Genomic DNA, 27,943 nt, shown 5'->3' with positions numbered 1-27,943 from the left:
GGCTAATTTAAATGTGTAGGCCTAATGCATGGCATGTATGTATAGCCTAGGTGAATGGAACACACGATAAGGTTATTGCTGGTTAACTTGGTTAAATAATTCCTGTATTTTCGGCACAATAATAAGTTATCCATATTGTGTCCTTTTTTGTGGCTGACAATGAGATTATCTGTTAAAAGCCTGTTTCTTCTTTATCTAAAGAATCACTAATGAATGTCTAAGTAGCTCAGAAGTGGCATCGCAGTATTCTCCTGAGCCAAGACCATGCGCCCGGTGATCACTGACACGGACCTAATCCACTTTTGATGAACTTGGTAAATTGACTCCCCGCAGTCTTTATCAAAGAGGCTTAGCGCTATTCATCAGGCGCACACGACCCTAGCCACGCCCCCCATGCATCCTCTCAAGCCTAAAGCCTCGGTCGCTTGTCAATAAATTCTGCCCTCACGTAGCAAACTTTTTAATGACAAGTGGGCCGGGGTCTTGAACGTTTAGTTGTAGTTGTCAGAGCTGTTCGTTTTATGCCCAAGATAATGCCACGCCGTAGAAGTTGTGCGTCTTACAATTCCAGAGATGTAGACAATACTGGTGTGAAAGTCGTCTTGAGTGCGCATCACTTAGACCTTACGCATGAGTCAAATTTTCAGACACTCGCTCCAAGTAGTTGGGTAGAGGAGAAGACAGCGGAACGCAGGAGCGAGTGTGACCCGTGCACAATCGTGGAACTCCGGTTAGGACCAGGACTCCGGTATATCGAACCGGACCAGAGCGCCATAGAAAGAGCGCAGAGGCGTCGCCGCATGGCAGCCAACGCCCGGGAGAGGAGGAGGATGCTGGGTTTGAACGTCGCCTTCGACCGCCTACGGAGCGTCATACCCAACCTGGAGAGCGACAAAAAGCTATCAAAGTCAGAGACACTTCAGATGGCGCAGATCTACATATCCACTCTCAGCGAGTTGTTACAGGACAATTCCTGTGTTACGGAGATCAGCACCGATCAGGACCAGACCAGGCCGGACCAGGTGAACACAGGCTCACTAGAACCCTCCCCGGTGAACTCTACAGAGCAGGGATCGAACAACGACCTGCCTGACCCGGACTCGAATGGTCAGCTAGGTATTGGCAAAGACAATCGATGCTTGATTCGCACGCATTGTGATGACGAGAAAAGAGGTTTTATGAACTTCTGGGAGAGGACGAATGGGGCAAAGTAAAAAAGAAAAGTTATCAGCAATTATTTTTATAGTTTTATCTTCTATTTTATCTACAGTATGTAGACCTGAGTTGGTCTGATGACTTGGCTAAAGTATTTTCTTTTCTTTTGTACTATTAATGATCATTTAAAGGATGTTTCCACAAGTTCTTATTTTAGGTACTACGCTGAGATCAAAATAAAGCAAATTAAGAAAAAAAAAAAAAGGTACTGAAAGTAGCAATTTTATTTTGAGTTAAAATTATGTACAGTACAGGTAACCAAAGACATTATTCTTGAAACTGGTACAAAGGTCAAGTTCCTGCAGTTGGCTTTGTATACCTTTTCATCTGACTCTGAAACAACACAACTGAGAAATGCTGTATAAAATAAAAATAGAATTGGATTCAGAAAAGTAGTCTACCGTTCTAATTTCCAATAGGCAAAATTTACAAGTACTATTTACATTGTTCCATTCATTTTTCCAGATTTTTGTGAACAAGTTGAATAAAGCTCTTGTAAACTTTAGAAAGTGTTCAGTTAGGTTTTACAAAAGAAAGAAAAGAAAAACAGCAGCGACTCAACTGCAACTGGTGAGTGTGTGTGAAGGACGAAGCGAAGGAGGGGGAGATAGGCTGAGTCTCCCAGGGAGACTGGGGGCTGCTGGGAGGTCTGTTCAGAGGCTGGACAAGGACAACTGGTCAATGCACATTTTATCTGTACAAACCCAGGCTGAATGAACACATGTTTTGTGGTAGGAAATTAAATAATTAAATATTTCCAATTCTGTACAGCGAGGTTCATCGGGTCAAGGCTTGAAGTAAAAGCATTTCAGATGACGTTTCCGAGGGACTGGCTCTGGAACAATTCATTTTGTGATGCTTAGTTTGTCTCTTTCTATTGTCTGGTCCTCAACCCCTGACACTTATCAACAACAGAGGGGTTTGAAAACATAGCCAAACAAAGCAAATACACATCAAAGCTTTAAAGTTAGCTTCAGAGTACTGTGGCTTTGAGGGGGGATTCAAGGAGACATTTCGAAGAGAACCGGGACCTTGCACTGGTTAAGGATTAATATAAAAGTTTTGTTTGGGTCAGTGAATTATGCTCTTTAGGTCTGTGGTGGGATAAGGGATCTGATGATGTCCAAAACTTAAAAAGACACAGTTCACTCAGACCTTGATGTGTAGAGGTCCAACATCAAAAACACAGTGAATCCCTCATTCCAAAACTACCCACAGGCCAATCACCCTCCAAACATGGTTTGATGGAGGCCATGGGAGTTCTCACCACTTGGCAACTGTAACGTACATTCAACTGAACTGTCAATGCCATAGTAGTGAGACTGGAAAGTTACAGAAAAATAAGTAACATATCCCTTTAAAGAGAGAACTGCTTAAAAAACAAACGTCATTAAAGCAAAGAGAGAAGGAAAACAAAATACTGGTTTGGGCATTTTATATGTACAACCTGAAGAAGAGCACAACTGGAACATCTTCTACACAAAAATGGTTCGCACACACACACACACACAAATAAACAAAAACAAAGATTTCGGCAATTTAAAAAAAGAGAAATTGGGTCTTTCAAATCATCAATGATATAACCTGTCCTAAGGGAGCGGAGAGGAGCGTCCGGCCACGGAGCCTGTGTGCCCTCAGGGACAGAGGCTCTGCTCGGGGAGGGGCCACGCAGGGCTGACACAAGGCTGCAGGGTGGAGGACACAGGCCCTGCCACTCGCAAGTCATGAAGAAAATCTGGAAGTGGTATTTCTGTCTGTGTGTGCATGCGTGTGTGGTCAGCCCCAGTGTGACCAGTGTGTGTGTGTGGTCAGCCCCAGTGTGACCAGTGTGTGTGTGTGGTCAGCCCCAGTGTGACCAGTGTGTGTGTGTGGTCAGCCCCAGTGTGACCAGTGTGTGTGTGTGTGGTCAGCCCCAGTGTGACCAGTGTGTGTGTGTGGTCAGCCCCAGTGTGACCAGTGTGTGTGTGTGTGGTCAGCCCCAGTGTGACCAGTGTGTGTGTGTGAGAGAGAAAGCAGGGAGGACAGACTTCTTTAGCAGTTCTCCAAATAGTCAATGACCCGCGAGATGGACTTCTGTCCTGCTGTACCAACGTCACACTGGGGAGAGAGAGCAGAGGTCAGTTACCACACACTCTCATCACACAAGGTCCCCATTGAGATGCCCAGCTACAGGCCAACCAGAGAGGCATGACCCCTCATCAGCCTCCATACACTCATATGGCGCCAAGGAAACCAGGCCTTCAAACCTCCAATGGAAACGTACCGTCAGGTTCATGAAATTGAGGAACTTCTTGAGCATCTCCGTCATGATGGAGAAGTCTCCTTTTGGCAGGTTCTCTCTAACAGTAGTCACATTAGTCTGGAGGAGACGAGAGACAGTGTCAGGGACAGCGTCAGCACTGACACACCCAAACCTACAACGCTCACGCCGGTCCAAATCCAGCAGTGACGCACACTGACAAGCACGACAAATACACGCAACACCGACACTGCTCCGTGTGTGCGTGTTCTTACCGGACTCCCCTGGCAGAGACAGCCCAGGAGCAGTGCAGTGTAGGAGGCCACGATGCTGTCCTCCATGTGCTTGCCAGCATGCTGCAGGGCTGAGGAGAGCAAGAGAGAGAGAGGCGGAAAAGAGAGAGTGGGAGAGTGGCATAAAAAAGAAAATTATATGTCAGTGGAACCTGGCCAGAAAATAACCATCATTCAAAGTGATTATTATAACATGTGAAGTATATGACTTTGATCAAAGTCAAACTGTGTGTGTGTGTGTGTTCCTCCCCTACCTTTGTTGAGGTCCAGCTCCTCGTCTTCCTCCTCCTTCTTCTTGTCCTTGGCAGCTTCGATCTCCGTGTGGTTCTCGGCCGCCACCCACTGGATCTCCCCGCCCGTCTCCTGCCACTCGCCGCTCTGGTCCAGCGCCGGCTTGGGCGCGTCGTTGATGAAGTCGTCCGTCTCCGCCTCGGCCATCACGGCGGCGCGCTCGCGCTGCAGGAAGAGCTGGTGGGGGGGGGGGTCACGCACTTTATAGGAGGCCTGAACACACACACACGGACACACACACACTATAACACATATGCACCGCCCCCACCTGGACCAGGGCAGCGATGGCGCTGAGAGAGCCCGTATTCAGCTCCTCCTGGGTGGGGGCCAGGACGCTCTCCCAGGGAGCGCCCCCCTCCATCTCCATCTCCACCAGGCAGTAGCGGTTCCTTGCACTGTACTCCACCAGGTTGATAAGCAGGCCCAGACCCTGGAAGGACACCCACACAGACACCATCAGGGAGGTGGAATACACAGAGATCTAGACGCTTTGAAATGCTCGGGAGAAATGCTGTGTCTGTGTGTATAATATATAGTGTGTGTGTGTGTGTGTGAGACTCACCAGAACTCTGATGTCGAAGCGCTGCTCCTGAGCCAGGTACTGTGGGGCCCGCAGCACACAGTTCAGAGCTGTGACCAGGAAGTCCTCCTGCTCGCCTGTTTTAGTGCTTCCCCACTCTACAAACACACACACACACGTTAGAAAATACTACTCACACACCTGGATGGGAACAGGCACACAAACCCCGGTTAGTGGACATCTAGGGGTTATGTTCAGCTGTGTGCGAGTCTCTCACCATTGTCGTGGGTGAGGTTGAGCAGCAGGCCGATGATGGCCCTCATGCAGTCCTCCACGGCCTTGCCCACGTTGCTGTGGCTGGCGTGGGGCAGGGCGGCGCCTGCCAGGGCCACCTCGCGGCTCACCTCGCGGCTGTACCTCTGGATCATCTCCTCACAGTGACGCAGAGCCCTGCAGGGAGGGGGTACAGGAGAGGACACGGGGTCATACACCCTGCCTGTGTGTGCCGGGGGGGGTCCGAGGAGTGAGAGCGGGGGGGGGGGGACTTCTTCTATCATCTTTTAATCTATTCATCCTTTCACCAGCACCCTCGGCAGCTGGGCTCAGAGAGGGGCTTGGTGGCTGTGCAGTCATGTCTAAAGGTTGGCTAGCGGAGCCACACACATACACAGTCATCCAACCAGCCAACCAGCTACATGCTAAGTATCATAATGAGATTAACGCTAATGGGAGGTCATCCATTATCAGCCATGGTGCGGTGGGGTGGCACAATTCACTCAGTAGACAGGAGGGAGAGAATAGAGAAAAAGAAGAGATGGAGTGTGTGTGTGTGTGTGTGGGGGGGGGGTCCTAATGATAGGGGGTCTGGAAGTCTGGATGTCTGACTTCTGGCCCCGCTAGCCTCTCTCTGATTCCAGGCTAATTTAATTATCCAAGCCGTCCAGCTGAATGCTGCTAGTGAGCCGCGCGTGTGACTGGCTCTTTGTTGACACGGGTCTTCCTGCCGCCCCCCCCCCTCGCTCCTCTGCCTGCAGCCTTCGCCCCCCTCCCAGCCAGCATGTCCTCCCTCCCCTCCCACCCTGGGCCCCCCGGCTAGCCGTCCCGGGCCGGGTCACGGGGGTGAGGTTCAGACCATGACCCTAGCTGCACCCTGTCTGGGACCTGCTAATTCACTTCCAGACTAGGAGAGGGAACAGAGGCTGTGGTGGAGAGGGGTGAGGGTGTGGGAGAGAAGGTGGACGTGTTCCAAGTCTGCTCCAGGGTCAGGTCCAGGGCTGAGTCAGTAAGACAGAGCAGAGCTGGGGCAGGCCTGGGGGGGGGGGGGGGGGGGGGGGGGTCAGAGGAGCGACTGACCTCATGCCACAACAGGGAAATGCAAGACAAAACAGCGGCAAATAAAGATGGACGCTTCCCACGCGCTGCACACACAGCTCTGTGTGTGTGTGTGTGCGCCCGCCCGCGTGTGTGCGCATGCTCACTTTGCTGAGGAGACGATGAGGGACGAGTCCTTGTATGCGATCAGGTAGCCTTGGTTCTCTGGGTTATGTACAGTAACCTGGGAGACGGGGACAGGAAGCAAGCAGAGATGTAAAAAGAGGACGACAACAGACGAAGGAAGAAGTTAAGGAGAAATACAATTTAAACTTAATCTCACATCAACATTCTTCATACTGCAAGAGAGAGAGAGAGAGAGAGAGAGAGAGAGAGAGAGAGAGAGAGACAGAGAGACAGAGAGACAGAGACAGAGAGAGAGAGACAGAGAGAGAGACAGAGAGACAGAGAGAGAGACAGAGAGACAGAGAGAGAGAGAGAGAGACAGAGAGAGAGAGACAGAGAGAGAGACAGAGAGAGAAAATAACTGCTAGTCTGTGTGGCCCGATCAATAAGTAGAGGCTTAGCAGTAAGGCTGGCCCCCTCATATCCTCAGTGCGTCTCTGGGAGCTCCTGTGGAGCTAAGCCCTTAACCACAGGATCTAGCACCACTGGGCAGATCAATAGCTCCCAGTTCCACTGGCACTCTGGAGATGAGCTCTGGGACAGCAGACGAGGAAGACCAACAAACGCTGAATGATTCCTGGTTATGTTCAGCCACTCGGTTGCCAATGTGATTTACACATCCCTGCACTGTAATTGTGTAACTGACCAGTGAAACAAGCTTTTCTGGTCCTTTGGTTCTGTGGACACACATTTTTTTTTCATCAGAAGAGTGCGTGTGTGCGTGTGTGTGAGACTTACGCTCTCCAACACTCGCAGACATCTCTCGGCTCCCCAGAGCGAGGCCACCAGCTTCTCCTTGTCATCCTCCTGGCTGAGGTTCCCCACGCACTCTTTCACTGGGCGGGCAGGGGAGCACAGGAAGTTACATCACACACACTCTCTAGTCTGGTCCTCGTGGAGGCTTCACATCGAAAATAGGGGCCGGGCGTCACTGTCGCCCAGCCTACAAGGTGGCATGGTGGAGCTAAGTTGTCTACTCATTCAAAAAATCACTGATCTGATATGAATCGATTGGCATAAACTGTATGGAGGGCCTTGGTCTAACCCATCATGTTGGCTCAGAGATCAGGTCTGTGGTGACGGCCTACCTTGATCTACTATGTGGTCCAGACCTCCCAGAAGCCTCAGCTCCTCTTTGAACCAGTCTCCCGCCCTCTTGGAGGTAAGGGACAGCAGGGTCTCCATGGCTAGATGCCCCGTCTGCAGGGAGGGAGGGAGGGACGGAGAGATGAGATGGGGAGGGAGGGAAGGAAGGATGGACGGAGAGATGAGATGGGGAGGGAGGGACGGAGAGATGAGATGGGAGGGAGGGACGGAGAGATGAGATGGGGAGGGAGGGACGGAGAGATGAGATGGGGAGGGAGGGACGGAGAGATGAGATGGGAGGGAGGGAAGGAAGGATGGACGGAGAGATGAGATGGGGAGGGAGGGACGGAGAGATGAGATGGGAGGGAGGGACGGAGAGATGAGATGGGGAGGGAGGGACGGAGAGATGAGATGGGAGGGAGGGAAGGAAGGATGGACGGAGAGATGAGATGGGGAGGGAGGGACGGAGAGATGAGATGGGAGGGAGGGACGGAGAGATGAGATGGGGAGGGAGGGACGGAGAGATGAGATGGGAGGGAGGGACGGAGAGATGAGATGGGAGGGAAGGAAGGAGGGACGGAGAGATGAGATGGGGAGGGAGGTGAGGTTGAAGGAAAAAAGCGGGAGATAAAGAGCGCCCGATGAGAGCATTCACATCGCCATCAAGAGTATAATAGGAATGAATAAACCTTGTCAAAGGGTCGATAAAACAACTAATAAAACAGTCCGATAGTAGTTGGATTTATCCCCACTTTGAGTTGGGAGTCTTTCATGATTAATTCAGCGTTCCACATGAGGGGAAGCGATGCTAGCTACTGAAGCCGCTACAGACATCCTGCTTTCATGGATGAAGAGGAGGAGAAGCAGGACGCCCCCTGACGAGTGGGTTAGTGAGCGTCTGATCTGAGCTAACCCACACACACACACACACACACACACACACGTCTGAAACTCTCTTCTGCCAGAAGAAAGAAAAGAGACAGACAGAGAGGAGACTGTAGACTTGCTCATCAGACCCCTTGCATAACTTCAGTAGACATTAGACAGCATTCAAAGTCACGTCCTGTACACATTTCATGGATTGGGGATGCTGTGGATAGCCTGTAGATGGCCCAGTTTTTAAACGAGTTTGCATCAGCCTGTCAGTGTGCTCCATACTACTCCTCCAGCAGAGACAGAGAGAGGGGGAAGGGGAGAGAGACAGACCCGGAGATGACGGCTCATTACTGGGGAGGCTACCCGGCCACGCCAACACCAGGCCTAGTCCACAGAGCTGGAAGACAGGCAAGCCTGCGAGCAGGACGAGCCCCAGGCAGGGCTGGAGGTGCGCCCGGCCCAACCCACCGTGATGTTCTCCAGGTCCAGGTGCTTGTTGTGGACCGTCTCGCACAGCTTGCGGATCTTCTCCTTGACCTTGGCCATCTCCTTGGCGCTGAGCTGGGCGTCGGAGCCCGAGTGGCCCTGCTCCTGCTCCTGCTCCAGCTCCAGCAGGCGCAGCATCAGGTCCAGGCTGGCCCGGTCCAGGTCCATGTTCAGACGGTCCCGGCTCAGGATGTACATGAGGGAGGCCGTGCACAGGGACAGGTTCTGGAGGGAGGGAGATATGAGAGAGGGGGAGTTAGAAAGAGGGCGGGGGTAGAGGAGAGGAGGCCAGCCTGTGAGGGGGGGTGCAGTTCCTTACCGGGTGCTGGGGGGCGTCGTTGAGGGTTTTAAAGACCTGAGCCACCTTGCCCGCCGCCCGCAGGTGCATTCTGAAGCTGGGCATGGCACACCTGGTGGCCAGGCTGATGACACTGCAGGACACAACACACTCAACACGTTCACATACTGCCTGGGGGTGTGTTACACTTACCTAAGGCAGTGTGTTGAGGGGCTGGTGTGTGTGTGTTAGACTTACCTAAGGCAGTGTGTTGAGGGGCTGGTGTGTGTGTGGGTGTGGGTGTGTGTGTGTTAGTCTTACCTAAGGCAGCGTGTGTTGAGGGGCTGGTGTGTGTGTGGGTGTGTGTTAGTCTTACCTAAGGCAGCGTGTGTTGAGGGGCTGGTGTGAGTGTGTGTGTGTGTGTGTGTGTTAGTCTTACCTAAGGCAGCGTGTGTTGAGGGGCTGGTGTGTGTGTGTGTGTGTGTTAGTGTGTGTTAGTCTTACCTAAGGCAGCGTGTGTTGAGGGGCTGGTGTGTGTGTGTGTGTGTTAGTGTGTGTTAGTCTTACCTAAGGCAGCGTGTGTTGAGGGGGCTGGTGTGTGTGTGTGTGTGTGTTAGTCTTACCTAAGGCAGCGTGTGTTGAGGGGCTGGTGTGTGTGTGTGTTAGTCTTACCTAAGGCAGCGTGTGTTGAGGGGCTGGTGTGTGTGTGTGTGTTAGTCTTACCTAAGGCAGCGTGTGTTGAGGGGCTGGTGTGTGTGTGTGTGTGTGTGTGTGTGTTAGTCTTACCTAAGGCAGCGTGTGTTGAGGGGCTGGTGTGTGTGTGTGTGTGTGTTAGTCTTACCTAAGGCAGCGTGTGTTGAGGGGCTGGTGTGTGTGTGTGTTAGTCTTACCTAAGGCAGCGTGTGTTGAGGGGCTGGTGTGTGTGTGTGTGTGTGTGTGTGTGTGTGTGTGTGTTAGTCTTACCTAAGGCAGCGTGTGTTGAGGGGCTGACCACTCTTCAGTCCTGTGGCCAGGTACTCAAAGTCGTCAGTAAACTCCTGGTTCTCTCCAAACTCCACCACGTCATTGAAGTGCTTGACATGCTGGACTACCGTGTAAAGCTGCAGCAGCACAAAAGCACAGGACATGAGCCTCAACCAGACACTGGCTCCTCCACACAAAACAGCTGGATGAAGTTCATGACACTGCAGCACGTTAGAGTGCTGCATGAAGGACAGGTGTTATAACAGGACGATCCCCTCGGTCTGCCCAAGGCATTCAAACCAGAAACTTGTTGACAAACATGGTCTATTTACTTATGTAACTGGGTTTCAGTTACACAATTGTTCAATGAGATGAAGCCATCCCAGTGTTCTCCCTCTGTTCTACTTGCATAACACTTCCCACTTACATCATCTCTCAACTGTTAGCGGGCTATACTCTACCCTGGTGTGGGTGTATGAGAGTACGTAGCTTGGCAGCGGGTATCGGTATAGATATAAGCTAGCCTGGCTAGCGTACGGGTACCGCTATTCTCAAGCTAATGGAAGAGACATTAAGGGTGTTTGTGGGGAGTCAAGCGCTAAAAGGTCTAACATTAAAGCTAAAAACAGTGCATGTGGGGGTTTTATTTCAGATCTTCCAGCAGGCAGGTGACACACTGCTGCTTGGTATGCAAGACACAGCACAGACTACTTAATAATAGCTCATAACCACCACACAGGTGAACAACACCATCTGTCATTGAACTCAGATCTACAGTATCACACTGGGCTGCCTTCCATGGAATACCCAGGACTATTTTAACAAAGACTTGGTTAAATATCCAATGGGAATCACTAACTAGGTGGGAAAGGGATTGGTTGGACGTGGCTGAAAAGAATTTGGGAGCTCACCTCCTTGTGCTCTTTTCTACATTTCAGTGCAGTGACAATGTCCTGGTAGGGCTCTGTGGGGAAGGACACCGATTTGATGACCTTGGGGGGAGGGGGCGGGGCCTTGAACACCCCGTCGTCTTTGTGGGAGTTGGTGTCTTTACTGGAACCTGAAACACCGGCCTGGAGGAGAGAACGGGAGGGAGAGAGAAGGGGGAGGGAGGGAGGGAGAGAGAGGGTGAGAGAACAGCCACCTGCTCTCAGTACACAGCACTGCTGGTGATTCACAGAGCTGAAGCTCAGCCAAAGACCTCCTGCCTACTTACATAACACACACACACACACGCCAACGCGCGCGAGCAGTTATGAGAAGCAGTAAAAGCTGACAAACATCGGCGTCCGCTAAAAGATGCCGCAGCGCTGCAAACGCCAATGCATTTTTAACGAGCCAATTAATTCCATTCAATTGCCTGATGCCACAACGCAGGCCTAACGGCATTTGGTAAACGACAGAGCAGGCGGCCTCAGAGGTGACTCGGCCTGTGGGGTGGACCACACGGGTATGGAGAGAATCAGAGTGGATAAACAGTGCAGTGTTTTGTGTAGGGCCGGTTTTAATGTGCTGGCTGGAGGAGAGAGGAGAGAGAGAGACCCAAGATCATGTGAAGAAGAGAGCGGGACAGGTGTGGGAATCAGAGAGAGAAATGTGTGTGTGTATAGGTGTGTGTATATCATAAATTAATGTGTGCGTGTGTGTGTGTGTGCGCGCGTGAGAGAGCATGTTCCTTACAGGGGCCGTCTGCGATGGAGGCAGGGGGGGCGGGGGCAGCTCCTCGGTCTCTGGCCTGTTCCAGTGTCTGGCGTTGTACACAGCTTTGGTAGGAGACTGCAGGGAGACAAACAGCAACAACACAAGCACCACCGTCAGCCCCAGCAGACACCCCCCCCCCGCTCCATCATGAGGCACAACGACAAGAGCAACACCCCGGGGCTGCATCATTCAGCCCAACGCTGACGTCTTATTCCTGCCCCTCTCTGCTTCCCAACCTGCTGAGGGCTACAGTGGCTGCTCCCCGACCCAGGGTATCAATAATTAACAGAGAAGAAAAGATAAAGGGGTAATTGGTTGAGATGAAGAGAAGTGGGAGTTTGAAGGACGGTGCATTGCAGGACAGTGTTGGAGTAGTCCCAGTCACTCCACCCTCCCCCCCCCCCCCCCTTCTACAGTTAGACAGAACAACTCTGCCCCTAAGTTTGTGTGTGTGTATGAGCGTGTGTGTATGAGTGTGTGTGTGTGTGTGTGTATGAGTGTGTGTGTGTGTGTGTGTGTGTGTATGAGTGTGGCACTCTCAGCCACGGGGTGCTTCAGTCGCCGGAGCTGTAGTAATAATAGAAAATTATTTTTACGACTGCTGAATATCTGGCCACTTTCAAGGGCTATTGTTTTTTAATGAGTTTGGCTCTCCCGCTATATTAGCTTGCAGCACACAGTTCATTATTACAAAGGCGGCGAAAGAACTTCCTGACAGAAGCCCAGGACAGGGACCTTGGCACCCAGCCTGGCACTGCAGAGAACACCAGCAGCACTTCTGTGCAGTGCACCTTCACCTTGTTGTTGCTGCCGTGTTGTGTTTAAAAAACGACCTGTGCCGTCACGGTGCAACTGGAGGGGAAAACTAAACGAATAAAACCGAACGCGTGTCTTTGGATGACATAGCGTCTGGACTCCTCGCCGGTGTGATTTGATATGACAGTCTGAAACGGTGACCGCTCGCCCTTTCCATCGACCCTGCGTGGTCGGCTTGGACTAACCGCAGGGCCAGAGGGCGCTCGGGGCTCTGATGAATAAAAGAGGAGGCGTGGGGAGATGTTCACCGGCGGCTCCATCCCCCTTCGTTCCCCCCCCCCCTCCATTCATCCTCCCATCAATTATCCAACAGGCCGTTAGAGAAGGGACCCTGCTGCATGGGCGCGGGGAGGACGCCATGGCTGAGCATGCTGCTGTGGGACACTGCACGGGTTCATAGTACTCTTGAAAGTATGAGAGTATGCTGCCAAAGGGTCGTCAGTCTACTCCTGAGTGTCCAAAATAATCCCTCTATTCCACTGACATGGTGTAACGCGCACCCCCCCACACACACACACACACTCACCTTCTTGGGACCACTGAAGATCTTCCTGCTGCTCTCCTTGGACTTCTCTGCTGGCCTGACCCCCTGGGGTCTCCTGAAGGCCTCAGGCACCGCCAGAGACGGCTCCTCTGGGAACTCCAGCACGTCTACAGGGAGCGACAGAGAGAGAGACAGAGAGAGAGAGACAGAGAGAGAGAGACAGAGAGAGAGAGAGAGTGAGAGACAGAGAGACAGAGAGAGAGAGTGAGAGAGAGCGACAGAGAGCGTCAGACATGCGTGTGTGTGTATGTGAGAGGGTGTGTGTGTGAGAGTACGAGTGTGTGTGTGTGTGTGTGGCCGGCTGACCTGGCCTCAGCAGGAGTGCTTCACTCTGCTCTGGGTCCTCTCTGGTCCAACTGTCCTGACTGTCACTCGGTGGCGGACTCTCCGCCCCAGTTTCCATGACGGCGGCGGCGACGGCGGCGGCAGCAGCCCTCTGGGCCTTCCTCCTCTCCCTGGCCTGGGAGTCTTCCTCGTCGCTGTCACTGTCACTCATGTCGTCGAAGCCAAAGTACTTGATCTTGTACTTGGAGCCCTCTGAGGTGTCAGGGGTCTCCTCCCCCTCCTCCAGGGGCACCTCCTTCTCCTCGAAACCAAAGAAGTCCAGCTTGGTGTCCTTCTTTGACTTGCTCTGAGTGGGTTTGAGCCTGAGAAAGAGACAGATAAGAAATCCAAGGTCAGTGTTGTGAAAACAAACAAGAAATCCTGTAAATATTTAACCTCTCCTGTGTGTGTGTGCGCGCGTGTGTGCGGTCTCTCCACCTGGTCGGTTTGGCGGCGGGGGCGGTCTCGGCCTTCTTCCTCAGACGTCCAGCCTCCCCCAGGTCTCCCAGGGCGACGGTTGCGGTGGTGTTGACGGTGGCGTTGGCCATGTCCTCCATGCTGCGGTCCAGAGAGTCCTGGATGGTGACGTTACACACGGACACACACGACGGGTGCAGGACCGTGTAGTCTCTCGTCCTGCCTCGGCCCGCTGGTTTGGTCGGCTCTGTGCTGCTGGGCTTGGCGGCTACACTGCTGCTGGTGGTGGTGGTGCCGTCCTTGCCCTGCTTGTTGGGCCGGCGGTAGGTCCGGCAGTTGGAGGTTCTGAGGAGAGACTGGGAGTTGTCGGAGGGCTCGCTCGGCACCTCCCAGTCACCCTGGCCCACTTCCTCACTCTCACTGGTCAGCTCCGGAGGGGGGGGCTTCTCCTCCCGGCCTGCCCCCAGGGTCCGGTCCCGGCCCAGGCCTGTGCTGTAGCTCACCGGCCCGGACCCGGACCTCACCGAGGAGGCCCAGCACATGGAAGGGGGGTTCCTGGGAGGCTCGGGGGTTGGGGAGGTGGAGCGGAGGCCGATGACGGCATCCCAGGAGTCGTAGGCCTCTTTGGCCTCCGTCTTGAGGGTGGTGGTTTGGGCCAGGGGCTTCTTGTCGCTCTCGGAGGCGTTGCTGTACCAGGAGTAGCTGTGCTGCTTCTCTGGAGTGTCGCCCTGAGCGGACCAGCTCTGCTGGGGCTTAGCTGAGGGAACAACAGGTGAGCCGTTTTAACATGTGATCAGCAGGATACGTAGAAAACACAAACATAATAACGAGCATGGTTTTGTTCAACCGTCAGGATGATAATTATTCAGGCAGAACAGTAGCCAGCCTGCTAAGAGAGATGAGTCCTGAGAAGGCCTCTTCCTGTGTGTCTAGACAGAGAGGGCAGTTCCAGGACATGTGAAACACCATGTCTGACTGACTGATTGCTGAGCTGCCCCCACAGCTGAACTGAGCTGATGGCTTTGGGTTGCGACTACAGCTCTTAAATAATTAGTCAGATTCAGAGGCAAAGGCCAGAGGACTCAGCTTGATGAATCCTTAGTGAGGCTCGATACGTATTACCATCCCCTCGGAGGGCCCAACCCGGTCTAGAAAGTTTCCTTTAACTCTGTCGATATTGATCGTTCTGTCAGACACAATTCACTGAAACAATTACATAAGCCATTTAAGAGGACAACCGAATCGGTTTTGGAAATGATCCTCTTGGTTTGTTTGGAAAAGTGCTGTGTGGAGCCGATTGCTAAATGTGACAGGGATAAATACTTTCAGTTTGAACAGTGAGAACGTGACCCTAGAGAGGGAACAAGCAGATCCATCATCATGAGAATCAATCTTCGGTGACAACGGGCAGATTTAGACTGCAACGGGCTTAAAGTAACTTTAAGAAAAGTGAAATCCTTGCTTGTTCTGGAACCGGTACATGGATACCACTGTCTTCTTCTGCATTCACAAAAATGTCAAAAAATAACTACTAAAGCCACATTTCAGACACCCCAGCATGGTAATGGGCTCCAGTGACCTGAAGCACAGGAACAGTGGACACTCAGAATGGATGGAGACTCTAATGGAGACGGGCATCATTGGCGTAAACAAGGACAGAGCCTCACAACACATGAAACTGACCCAGAACTCCAGCCTCAGCCTCAGCCTCTGACTGTCAGTTCCGTCCAGTCTGGGTCTGCTAAGCAAACCTGAATATCCTTCCCAGCAAAGCACCACCTGCCACAACAGAGACAGCCATGCCGGGCCCAAGCTTGGGTCCCCAAAACGATGTGGCACCTGTCAAACCCGTCCGTTTCTAATTAGACACAATGCAAACGCATCTGCATGTCCCTAGCGGGAGCTTTGGACGGACTCCACCAGAACCACCTGTCAGGCTGACAGTTTGGACCCTCCGGCGCGGATAAAGCACTGCTGAGTGGGGAACAAACTCACTCCTGGGACCCCGGCCTTGAAGGTCGACCGGGGACGAGAGCTTCCTCCTCGTTCTGTTCCCAGATCTCAGACACAGGTAGAATCGATCAATTCAAAGTGGAGTAAAGCCAGGTCACGCAAGAGCAGAAGTTTGGTATGAAGTAACAGGCACTTATCATCTACCTGCGCAGCCAGTTGGATAATGAAGAGTTAATGGAGCTGTTTAATTACAGAGAAAATAAAGATACAGATTTTGTATGAACGATAATAATGTTCTTTATATCTGTACAGTTATAACAGCCTAAGTGTCATACTGGATCACTTGAGACAATAACACGGATTGTCAACTAAGAATAAGTCAGTATTTGGGGCTGATGTCACCAATGTCCTCACAAATGTAGACGTGTAGAAGTGAATTTACAATCAATACAACTAACAAAAATATCTGACTGAATAAACTTTTGAATAATAAGCTATGACTCACTGCACTCTACTATGGCTCAAAACTACAATTCAGTTGCAAACATCAACTGAAGATTGCGTTAAACAAACCTTGCACCATAATACTCAAAAGATCCATAATATGGGCTTCACGTCATCAAGAACACTAGAAAACTGGTTTTAAAGAATCAAGATTCATACCAGAAGTTGTGGTGTTGAAGAATCGGGCTGTGTCCATCACCCTCAACTGGTTCCTATCACTGGTAGAGCTGGACGTCCTGGGTGCCGATGCCAGCAAACTGGCCTGCTGGCTGATTCTACTGCTGGAGGCCTCCAAGCTGAGGCCTGGTCTCTCTGCCTGGGGAGGTTCTGCCGAAGCAGGCTTGGCAGGGGAGGCCTTAACCTGGCTTCTGGAGGTGACGGGTTTAGACTCTTCATCGCTGTCAAACCCAAATGGATCCTCTGAGCTATCGTCCGACACTCTGGCCTTCTTGGGATGCTCGGCCAGTTCCGACCAGGCCCCTGAACGCTTGGAGCTCACCTTGGCTTTGTATGTGGTCTCACCCCATTTGGTGCTGAGTGTGGCTCTCTTGTTGGAAAGGACCTCGTCAAACTTGGAAGTCCCCTCTCCTCCCTTTCGGCTGTAGGTTTTACCAAATCTGGATGTCATTGTGGCCCCTGTTTCATATTCTCTGGTGGACAGAATGTAAACAGGAGATCAGCTACAGTCACTGATGACAATAAAAACTTTCTATCAAGTACAATATCAAATTGTGACACTTATAAACATACTGTTGTACTGGAGATGTTAGCCTAGGAACCTCAATAGGAAGTAAAAAAAAACATAAAACTTAATTTTGTTTTTACCAACATCCTGTAATCTATTATAATAAAACTCGTGAATGCTTTGCTGAATAAACACATGGATGGTACACTTAGCTAGCTACCGTATAGACTGACAAACAATAAATTGCGTTTCTAACCACCCAATGTAGCAGGCTACTTAGCTAGCTAGCTAGATAACTAGCTGACTCGTCTAACTGTTCTGGATTACGCAGGCTAGCTAGCTCGCGGTCAACACTGAAGAAACTGCGATGGAATGGGAGAAATAAATACATGCAAAACAATGTAATTTACTCCGCTCACGTGATTTGGATGTCAGACTATACATAACGTTAAATATCTTTCTTTTAGGATAATAATAACCAATGTTGTGTCGTTGATTAGATTCTACGGTAACGGTAGCCGTCTGTGAACACGCACTCAGACACTATTATTGTAGCTAGCTATAGAGAGAGCTAATGTTTTGCTAAGGTAGCAGCTAGCTAAGTAGCTCTCTTCTGGCTAACACTCATCGAATCCTTCGAAACACGACTGTCGACATCCAAAATTGCGCGTCAATCTGAAAATGTTGACTCAATCCTAGAAGATTACAAGAATGCCGGTTCAGATTGAGTTAGTTGTGACACACAGCTAGTCAACTATACTAGCTAACGTTATTCCACTTACTTGGTGCGTGAAAATGCCGGACCTCAAAACAACACTCCGAGTATGAGGCGGCCGATATTACAGCAGATTGGGCCTCCTCCAAGCTCCTAGCACAATATAAACAATGCTAAACTGCTTCCAACAACAACTAATTTAAGACTCTACCACACAATAACGGGTCTCGTAATTTCTAGATATAGAGACAGTTTCTATATAATTAATCTGTGGTCTGAAATATTCCTTTTGTCAAGCTATATCAAACTCGATTGTCTACACTGTGTTAAACCAATGGCTTCTATTAGATTCCTCCTCCCTCGTCCTTTGGTAGAGAAGCAACGGCGGTTGTCACCTCGCAGCAAGTCGGCTGTTAACCAATCAACGAAGGAAACTTTGGAACGTGACACCCAACAAGAGACCAGTGACACAGTATCGTTTGTTATGATTGGCTAAAATTAAGGGGGGAACGGAGCAGTTTTGCGATTCATTGGATTACTAAAGTGTCTAGATCAGACCGAACTGTTGTTAGATGGGAGATGTAGTGAAAAAGAGCCCACTAAAGAACATGCACTTCCAAATATTTGTTTCGAAAAGAGCCTATGAAAATAGTAACTTTATAGCCCAATATTGTTGAAAACCCCTTTGAGAGGAAACAAAGTAGGGCCTTTATGCCACAAATGATAGAAATGTGTGAAAGCCTACATTATACAAGATATAGCCTAGTAGCCTAACAGTTTATAATAAAATTGCCTACAGGCGATGAAAACAAATAATAATTACAAACATACGTTTCTCTTCAAAGAGCTAAAGATTGAACCAGTAAAGGAACGCTAATGCTTTTGGTCTCCTTGGGATCAGTCATCCTTTACAGAGCGTAATAATGCCCTTGTTACCATAGACATGTTTGTTACGGTGAGTGGATGGAGAACTCTGATAGAATGAAATGGTTGAAACTTCCAAACCTATCCAGGTTATTGTTTGTTTCATCTCACCGTCCTCTTTGTGAATGGGCTTTTAGGGACGATGACGCAGGGATTAGCCAACCTTTGAAAGAAGCCCATCCCAAATCATTTACAAGACCATGGCATCTGATCTACATTCCATGTAGGCTAAATCCAATGCCATAGCCTACCGAATGACCTAGCTACATACAAGTTTGTCGGTTTTCTCAAGTTTCTAATGCCCTCTTACACTCCACTGTCGCTGTCCTTAGTTTAGTGCTGAAAGTTCCGTTCCAAACAATCAGCAGCGAAACACAAATGCAGGTAAGAGCCTTGTGGAAAACCGATATCATAATGTCCTTCTGATAAATTTGTTTCCGACAATAACAAGGTGGCGAATAGCTATTTGCTAATTCCTGATTATTAAATAGTGTCTGATAATGTCTGTCCAGCTGTCTGTCTTACCACGTACCCGTTGGCGGAGACAAGTGGGACAGACCAACCGATGCCAGCGGTCTCATTTGCTGGGCAGTGACCTGCTTGGACAGGCACAGGCCGCGAGAGCCGTGAGAAATGGCATCAACATATCTCTCAGGAGAATAAGGGCAGGTGTGTGCGTGAACTTGTGTGAGGTTGAGTTTGTTCCATCTGCACCCTTTTTACTTAGAGGACTATCAAGAAAAGCCTCACAACAGTTGGCTTCTTTAATTTTAAGTTGAAGACTTTTCTAGAGGGCAAGCGAGGTTGGCTGACAGCCTGAGGGACTCAACAAGACACCCTTCCTCCTTTTTTTTCTTCTTTTCTCTCTTCTCTTATTCTTTCAATTTTCCTCATTTTACTGCTCCTCCTTTTCTCCTTGTTGCCTCCTCACCTCTCCTCTCATTTCTCCTTTCATCATGCCCTATTCCATCCTGCCCTCCTCCTTCTCCTTGTCTTCCTTCTCATTCTCTCATGTTACCACAGATACTTTAAGCCTGGCACAAATCTGTCTGTGGCATGCTGGGGTTCTTCAGTGCCAAGGGTAGGTTCATGCTGTGCCGGTAGCCCAGTCCTCAGCCAAGATCTCAAGCTGTGCCTTACTGTACCAGGAGGGGTGCTAGCCACCACCCATGCCAACCACGCCAACCTGGTGTTGTGAAACTGGCAAAGTTGTGGCAGTTAGATTGGCATCTGGAGAGATCTGACAACAGACAAGGTTCAATGAGATTGGCGCTGGCACAGGTTGGCACAAGCCCGGCGACCCATCCTGAAATCTATTCCATTGCACCGTTAGTCACTCCACAGCTCAATAGCGGGCAATGTGATTTAAGGATGAGTTGCCAGGCTAGGCTGGCGCTGCCATCTCAGACACAATTAGGCCTTTGACATCCACCAGATATACCCACAGCGTATCTCTGGCAGAGAACAGAAGAGAGACAGACTTTAGGTACTGGCAAAATGTGGGATCCAGTTTCAGTTTGATCTTTTAGAGCAGGGGTTCTTAGAAGGGTGAGAGATTCAGGATCAATCAACGTTTTAAAGTATCCAAACTATCCAGACTCCATCATCTGTTCACAGCATCAGACCACTTCACAACATCAGGGAGTGAGGACTGAGGACTCTGGATGCAATACTGTGATTAGATGTCAGGTGGTTTATAGCTTAGATAAATGGTCTTCAACCCTGGTCCTCAAGGACCCCCTGCTCTACATGTTTTAGATGTTTACCTGCACCAACACACCTGATTCAAATGAATGGGTCTTTATCTAAGCCCGATAATGACCATTCATTTGAATCAGGTGTGTTGGAGCAGGGAAACATCTAAAACATGCTTGGCAGGGGGTCCCTGAAGACCAGGGTTGGAAACCACTGGCCTAGATGTTCACCTTAATGTATAGAGAATACATGTGATGAGTTCCAGGTTGGGTTTGCCAGCGGTGAGTGGATGTTGATCTTGTTACGGTAACACAACCTTCACCTGTCCAACATCCACTTACCCCTTACACCCCTCTCCCATACTGTGCCTTCTTACACTTTTGCAATAACCTATCCCGTTCATTTAATCACACAGCAATTCCCATGTACTTACAATATTTTCACACTATTATTGCTATGTAGTACATGGTAGTTCATCTAACCTTCATTCAAACTGCTGTCCACCACCTTGCCCTCCTTTTCCACTACTCTCTCTCTCGCTGTCTGTTCTCCAGCTGACTGCCCACAGCGGGTTCACGAGGACCCATCCCCGCCACGGCTTACCCTCCCAACAGACACCAGTGGCCCTGGACGCTGGTACGCCGCCAGGGATCCACAGGGGTGCCACAGACAGACAAGGGGGATGGGGGTCGGGAAGACAGATAGACAGACGAAAAAGGGACAATGGGGAAGGGAGAACCAATAGACAGTGGCACAGACAGGACAGAGAAGTAGGGAGGAGGAGGTAGAGGGGAGGCTCTACAGAGAAAGAAGAGCATGGAACTAGAAAGAGGGTGGAGGGGCCCGAGAGCAAGGGAGGACAGACATTTGGGACCAATTTCTGTCCCATCTCTCTTGGGCCCGATGCCAGATACATGCTAGCAGTATGGAGTAGGGCATGCTGCCATGCTGGAACATCGTGGGCTTTAATTTGGTCGCTCTTTGTGGTGAGGACAATGGCCAGCGTGAACGAGGCAGACACCCTTGTAAAGCTCGGGAGATGGTCCTGCTGGGTGCATTCTCTCTGGTCCAGAGAGAGGTGGGGAGATAGAGGGTAGAAAGATAGTTAGCTTCAGCAGAGAAAGATGATAGTACATATTGCATATTTTAGTTAACCTTGGTATTAAGTGTTTGAGGCACAAAGACAAAGCCCTGTAATCGTCGTATTGGTTATGCCGTTCAGTTTGGTTCGTCAATAACAAATCTACCGCACATGGCGTGTGTGTGTGTGTCTACGTGCAGCACACCAGGTGATCAAAGGCAATCTGGCCCAGAGGACAAGTTCTATCTTGTGTCTCGCAGAGTATTTCACAACAATAAACCAGGTTTGTCTACTGTCTCTTTATGGCTCTCCAATTTTGGTTGTTGCTTTTGTATCCATGATTACAGCCATTAAGCACCTATGAATGTAACTTGTTGTCTATATGCATGTGTGCGTCAGATGTGGTGCTGGAGTGCATGGGGAGTCAGTGGGAGTTGCAGTGTCCTCACTTCACCAAGTCAGGCACCCTAGCCAACCTCCACATGGCTGCTAGGCAACAGAGGGTAAAGCTACAGCAGGAGAGGAAAGGTGGGAAGTTTAAATGTAGTTCAGTATTCATACCCTCACAAAAATGGGTTATATAATGATATGGCAGTGCAGATAATCAATCAGTCAATCAGAGTGTATTTTCTGAATTAATTCAGTGTTCATATTGACAATGAATGGTGTAGGTGTGGCTTGGCCTGGCTCAATGACATAACTGCCAAAATGTATTACTTGGTAACATCCTGAAAAATCTGTGAGGAATGAAATCGTCTTTATAATGTTTCATAGGATGATGCTGAATTCATTGGCCTTGATGACACATGTGGTTTAATTTTTAGAGCAGATGTGATGATTAGACTCCCCCTGCACATTTATTTCAGGCTCAACTCTCTGTATATCAGCCCAATAACTCTGACCCTGTTTGGTGTTGTCACATGAAAGTTCTTTCGCTCTTGTTTTCTCAGTGTGAAAGAGAGATCTCTTGTCTGTGCTTGTGTGTATGTGCTTGAGTGTGGGTGGGTGGGTGCGTGTGTGTGTGTAGTTGGGTGCATGTCTGTTTACATGTGCACATGTGTTCCAGGCAGCAACAGGAGTGCCGGAAACAGAGCCCTTTTCCAGCCCAGCATCAGTGGCTTCAGCAGGGACAAACAGAAAGGGGGGAAACTCTCTGGCTCTCTCCCCCTCCAGCTGCCTGTCAAACACCACACAGTCACCAAAGATGGTACCCCCACACATACACTGTTCCAGCGTGCTGTTTCATCTGGTGGTGAACTTGATGGAGCATTTGAAGTCAAATGGAGATCTCTCTATGAATCTCTCCTGTCTCCTATCTCTTCTCCTCTCTCGCGCTCCCTTCTCCTCCACGTCTGTAGCTCTGTCCGTCGCTCCCAGGAGGCTGTGCAACCCTGAGGCGTGCCTGGATCGCTGGGAGGAGACGCTGGTCTCTGCTGCCTCGCTGCTGGGCCCGCCGCATCTCTTCAAGAGGTGAGATAACAAACAAAGAAACCAAGCTAGTGCTCTTTCTCTCTCTCTTTCTCACACTCTCTATCCCAATTATTTATCTATTACTCTCTCACAGGTCTCTCTTTTAACTTGAAGGAACAACAGTGATCAATTTCTCCCCACTAAGTGTGTGTGGCACGTTCAATAATCAGGGTCTGGTATTTAGGTATTTACGAATCTGCCAGCTCATGTTTTAGTTGTTCTGGCAGATTGGTCTGGTCACCATCCTATTCAGGCTGATTTCCATACGACCTGACCCAGGTTGGGCCAATCACAACCGTTTATCTGAAACGGGTTGGGTTTGATGCAGTGAACATAGATTAATTTCTCTGATTGGTGGTGTGTCTATCCAATTGCGTCCAGAGTGTTTGGCCTGCACCCGTTAACAAAATTTCCTGGAAATTGAAAATGAAAGAAGACGTTCCAGACTAATAGGCATCTGCAACTTGGTCTGGTGATGCCAAGGTAGAATTCAGGTGCAGCCGTTCCATAATACTCACTCCCCCTACATCAACTCAGGAGGAAGCTCCAGCTGGCTCTGCTCAAGTGGCTGTGATTCCCCTGTCTGGTTGGGCCCTATGCTGGGCGTTGGAAAGGGATGAGGAGGTGCATCTGTGTGTCTGACTTGGCTGTAAGCCCTCTGCTCTGGAATGTACTTTGCGACAGCTCAGGCATGAAATCACCCTTGAAGACGCCCTCGTTCGTCCCAACAGTCCCACCCAGTTAATCAGTGATCAAGCTCCCGTGTTGTAAAGCTCCTTCCATAGTTTTCCATGCGCAGCTTGGTTGACACAACGAACACTTAGTTTTTTATATAATTGTTATGCCTTGGCTTTTCCTTCTAAGTCAGAATAAACCTTTGACAAACTGCAAAAACTGGTTCCATCTGCATGATTGACAGGTGACTGACTAAGATGATTGGTTGGTTGAATGTGCTTGATTGGCAGGTGTCTGACGGAGATGATTGATAAGATCAGCTGCTCCACTGTGTGTGACTTCCATCAGGTGTCCTGCAGGGTAAGATTGATAACTGGCATCTCTGGATCCCTCTATGCCGATCCCACTGTGCGGGTAACGTTAATAGTAAATTCCTATATAGGGTGCCGTAGACAAGTGTGTGTGTGTGCCTGCATGTGTGTGTGTTTTTCAGTACAAGGAGAAAAGTCTTCAGAGAGCATGTGAGCGCTGGTTAGAGCTCCACCTGGTGACAGAACTTAGGTATTTCATCTGCTTGAGAGACTTGCCCTTTGAGGTCCTCCACAAGACCCTGCGCTCCCCCAGGTACGACACTCACGTCTCACCAGCACCACCCAGGTTGCCGTGGGCACTAAATCAAGCTCTCCTCTTCCCGCTCTAGGGTGTTTGCAAGCTGCGAGTACGACCTATTAAAGACAGTGCTCTACTGGGTGTTCCTGCAGTTCAACCCTGACGCCCAGATCATGCCCTCCCATAGGACCATCATCAGCTTCTTCTCCAGGTAACACTGAGGTCATAGGTCACACAGAGTAGGTAGGATAATAGGCTAGCCATTCTGATCTGTAAACTGTGTCTGTCTTCCGTTTCTCCCTCTCCCTCTCCCTCTCCCTCTCCCTCTCCCTCTCCCTCTCCCTCTCCCTCTCCCTCTCCCTCTCCCTCTCCATCTCCCACTCCCACTCCCTCTCCCTCTCCCTCTCCCACTCCCACTCCCTCTCCCACTCCCTCTCCCTCTCCCTCTCCCTCTCCCTATCCCACTCCCTCTCCCTCTCCATCTCCCACTCCCTCTCCCACTCCCTCTCCCTCTCCCTCTCCCACTCCCACTCCCTCTCCCTCTCCCACTCCCTCTCCCTCTCCCACTCCCTCTCCCACTCCCTCTCCCTCTCCCACTCCCACTCCCACTCCCTCTCCCTCTCCCACTCCCTCTCCCTCTCCCTCTCCCTCTCCCACTCCCACTCCCACTCCCTCTCCCACTCCCTCTCCCTCTCCCACTCCCACTCCCACTCCCACTCCCACTCCCTCTCCCACTCCCTCTCCCTCTCCCACTCCCACTCCCTCTCCCTCTCCCACTACCTCTCCCACTCCCTCTCCCTCTCCCAGTTGGCAGAGGACTGGTGTGTTCCTGGAGCAGCCTAAAGGACACAAGTTCATTGTTCTGTTTCAGGCAGTGCGTTTGCATGGCATCACGGAACGTGAGTGACATGCACACATATGCGTGCAAACACACATACATACACAAATTCAGGCTATACACTCTTCCTGGTGGGGGGGTTTGAAGACCATGCATAGTTAAAAATGACCTGACATGATTTAAAGGTTAGGCTGTTCTTGTTTAGCTTGTGCGCTAATCCCTGTCCATTCCACAACAGTTTCATTATTCCAAGAACATTACAAATTGCAATGTGTTTCTGATTATGATGTCACAATGGTGTGAGTAGGGGTACTCCAAACCAAAGACAGACTCCCAGGCCACATCCTCAATACGTGACAACATCACTTTGGCAACAGTCGCCATCCTATCTTGAAGCTGGAGGAAAAAACATTTCTGCCTAGCGGTTAACGCAGACCGGTTTAATTTTCCAGTGATATCAGTGACAACAGATATATACTGTAGATAAAGAACACAAACACACTGTCTCTTCTATAAAGTATCTCACAGAGCATACCATTAGAAACAGACACGCGTTAGGTCATTCGAAAGTCATGTCCCTTTTTGATGGAACAGCAGTCTCCCATCATTAGATCAGGTCATCACTGGAGTCAGTAAGTAAATCATTCAGAAGCCTCACAAACCCTTAGTTGCCCCCCACTGAGTTTGACTAATAAGACTCCAACATGCTTATGTGACCCAGGATTGGGATCATACTCCATCACGAATTATCAATCAGTTGGCGATCTAGGTTACCTCACTTTTCCAGCACAATAATTCCTGAGCAATGTGTCAGGGGTGTGCGTGGAGCACAGAGGCTCACGACTGGAGAGTGATATCATACTCAGATAACGTGTTTGAGGGGGTCGGTTGGAGAAAGAGAGAGTGTGAACTCAGAGAAAGAGAGAGAGTGTGAGTGGGTGGGTGGGTGGGTGGGTTTCTGAATTTCAACCTTTGACCTTTAGCCCTGTGGCTCTTGTAGGACGCCATCTTGAGGAGTTGCAGATGATCCGTGTGTTTCCTCAGGCCTGGCTTCTGCACATGTTCTCCAGACAGTACTACACGGTGAGCCCACCAGACGGCACACACAGATACAAGTCAACTAACTATCTATCTCTCTATACATCTATCCATCTATCTATACAACACTATCTATCTATGTTCCTCCTGTCTTTCTCTCTCTCTAGCTTCACAGTGGAGGGGACATGCAGGTGACAGACTTCTCCCATCAAGCAGTGCGGTTTGGGATGGTTGTTGAGAAGGTGAGCCTGGTTCCCTGGAATTCATGAGTCAGTAACAAACAGTGTATCATGGATGTTGTCTCTGTAGGAACCCCAGTACTGCACGAAGGTCATCGAGCTGTATGGATTCTACTTCCTGATCAAAGCAGCCTGTAGTGTGGACACGGACACACACGGGTTCTCTCTGCAGGTGTGTATATGGCCATCGAATAAATGCAGTTCTGTTTATTCACCACTAGATGTCCCGGCAGGATCATATGAATAAGCCATATGTGTCGATGAGGCTATGAGCTGTCTCTAAGCCATGCGTTTAGTATTCTGTGCTGTCCCTCTGTCTGTCCCTCAACCGTCTGTCTGTCCCTCTGTCTGTCCCTCAACCGTCTGTCTGTCCTTCTGTCTGTCCCTCAACCGTCTGTCTGTCCTTCTGTCTGTCCCTCAACCGTCTGTCTGTCCCTCTGTCTGTCCCTCAACCGTCTGTCTGTCTGTCCTTCTGTCTGTCCCTCAACCGTCTGTGTGTCCCTCTGTCTCCAGAGGCTGAGACACTCTGAACCAGCCATGTCTGTACAAGCATGCGAGGGACATCCCTTCAGTATGATGTCAGTACGCTTGGTGACCTATCAGATCAATGTCCAGGCTAAGGTCAGGGGCCAGTGGCAGGAGTTCTGCAGTGGTCCCATCAATAAGGAGTTTGGTCTGAACAAAGACACCTGCAAGAGCCAGGTGAGGTCAGCCCAGAGGGTGGCACGGCCCAGAACTAAGCTTGAACTGGATCTCTGAAGGATTGTATTTCTGTATGAGAAATACTGTGTCTCTTGCTTGACTGACATATTTAAGGTTGATGGTTTATATTTCCTTTCCTCAGGTGTTTACGGTGAAGAGACTCAACATGCCCATCTTTGTGACCTTTGCCCTGGCCTTCCAAGCTCCCTGATCCCAGCCCCATCTCTATCATGACATTAACAACGTCTCTTTTAGTCACATAAAAAATTCTCACAAGTCGAAAAGGGTCATGAGTTCATGTTATAATACTATTTCCAGACAACTTGACTGGAAATAGTGCTCATAACACTTATTGGTTCCACTAGTGTCAGGCAAGCTAAACGCACCTTGAGTACCTTCTACATGTTATGATTCATTCCTCACCCAGCTTGACCAGACATAGACCTGGTCAGGATATGGGTGAGTGTGGAAGTCTGACTCAGGTCAGTGTCTAGGGGTAATATCACAGTCCTTAAACAAGAAGCTGATTCATGTCGTTTCTCTCCCTGAACAACCCAGTGAAGGCAGTGGTTAACCTTGTGGTCGACTGTGGAAATGTTCAAAATGCTTCACATGCAGTTCTTCGACCCTGCTCTACCAGGGAGCCTAGGCATAATTCTCGCTGCCTCCCAGAAATGTTAGCTGTCAGTGAGCACCCCCAGTCCTCCTTCTGCCTGGAGGTGGAGGCATGTGCCTGGGTTGAGTTACAGCTGAGAAATCACAGAGGCTGGAGGGAAGGACAGAGGCTGCACAGGCAAGGACAGATGCTTTATTTGGCAGTGACCCTTTAGTTAATGATGAACATGGTCATATACATTCTCACTGAAGGTGCACTTTGTGAGAGAAGTCTGATACTGTCATCAGGTCATGGGAAGCGTATGTATGATAAATATCTCTAGAGTCTGGAATAATCAACAGTGCAGAGGCCTGAAAGTAGAAATGAATCATTTGAACTATTATCAAGCAATGTAGTCTAAGTTGATTTGCCATGCGGGCTTATCTAATCGCTGTAGTTGAAGCATTGTATATTAAAGATAAGGTGATAGCATATTAATTTCAAACACGTTTTGCCTGAATGACAAATTACACGTCAACAGACACACACACAAACACACTCACACAGGACGGTCTTCATCCTAAAAATAGCCCTCCCCCAGTTCACAAAACATGGCAATGGCTATTGTTTCCAGGGGCTCCAAAATGAGGGGAAAAGGAAGCCTAGTTTCTCCAT

General features: G+C 49.9%; 2 protein-coding genes across 2 annotated transcripts; one reads left to right on the top strand and one right to left on the bottom strand.

Annotated features, from left to right (window-relative positions):
* Positions 1–1,421: 1,421 nt before the first annotated feature.
* On the bottom strand, positions 1,422–17,707 carry waplb (WAPL cohesin release factor b). The gene is made up of 21 exons (XM_067244861.1): positions 17,470–17,707; positions 16,162–16,652; positions 13,567–14,302; positions 13,111–13,451; positions 12,787–12,911; positions 11,424–11,519; positions 10,655–10,816; positions 9,744–9,880; positions 8,823–8,934; positions 8,486–8,728; positions 7,144–7,255; positions 6,794–6,891; positions 6,037–6,113; positions 4,836–5,008; positions 4,601–4,716; positions 4,307–4,468; positions 4,002–4,215; positions 3,730–3,818; positions 3,479–3,574; positions 3,179–3,312; positions 1,422–2,982 (listed from the first exon to the last, which is right to left on the bottom strand). The coding sequence occupies exons 2-20, from the start codon at positions 16,628–16,630 to the stop codon at positions 3,247–3,249; spliced, it is 3,624 nt and encodes a 1,207-aa protein (XP_067100962.1). The 5' UTR covers positions 16,631–16,652; positions 17,470–17,707; the 3' UTR covers positions 1,422–2,982; positions 3,179–3,246.
* A 3,037-nt stretch (positions 17,708–20,744) lies between these two features.
* btbd16 (BTB (POZ) domain containing 16) lies at positions 20,745–26,884 on the top strand. The gene is made up of 14 exons (XM_067245227.1): positions 20,745–20,791; positions 21,303–21,385; positions 21,502–21,630; positions 22,169–22,309; positions 22,461–22,572; positions 23,538–23,607; positions 23,741–23,871; positions 23,948–24,067; positions 24,673–24,755; positions 25,695–25,777; positions 25,900–25,974; positions 26,042–26,143; positions 26,485–26,673; positions 26,816–26,884. The coding sequence occupies exons 1-14, from the start codon at positions 20,745–20,747 to the stop codon at positions 26,882–26,884; spliced, it is 1,434 nt and encodes a 477-aa protein (XP_067101328.1).
* The last annotated feature ends 1,059 nt before the right edge of the window (positions 26,885–27,943 follow it).

Source organism: Osmerus mordax, chromosome 10 (assembly GCF_038355195.1).
Source record: "Osmerus mordax isolate fOsmMor3 chromosome 10, fOsmMor3.pri, whole genome shotgun sequence".
Lineage (NCBI taxonomy): Eukaryota > Metazoa > Chordata > Actinopteri > Osmeriformes > Osmeridae > Osmerus > Osmerus mordax.
The sequence above is the reverse complement of the archived record's forward strand: the minus strand, read 5'-3'. Positions and strand labels throughout refer to the sequence as shown.

Bases quoted from the DNA above. Each gene is read 5' to 3' on its own strand.
- waplb (XM_067244861.1), bottom strand. From the start codon at position 16,630: ATGACATCCAGATTTGGTAAAACCTACAGCCGAAAGGGAGGAGAGGGG. The intron at 8,729-8,822 runs GTAAGGAACTGC...CCCTCCCTCCAG, and splicing joins ACGACGCCCCCCAGCACCCG to AACCTGTCCCTGTGCACGGC. The intron at 4,216-4,306 runs GTGGGGGCGGTG...CCCCCCCACCAG, and splicing joins CCATCGCTGCCCTGGTCCAG to CTCTTCCTGCAGCGCGAGCG.
- btbd16 (XM_067245227.1), top strand. From the start codon at position 20,745: ATGGGGAAGGGAGAACCAATAGACAGTGGCACAGACAGGACAGAGAA. The intron at 23,872-23,947 runs GTACGACACTCA...TTCCCGCTCTAG, and splicing joins AAGACCCTGCGCTCCCCCAG to GGTGTTTGCAAGCTGCGAGT. The intron at 26,144-26,484 runs GTGTGTATATGG...CTCTGTCTCCAG, and splicing joins CACACGGGTTCTCTCTGCAG to AGGCTGAGACACTCTGAACC.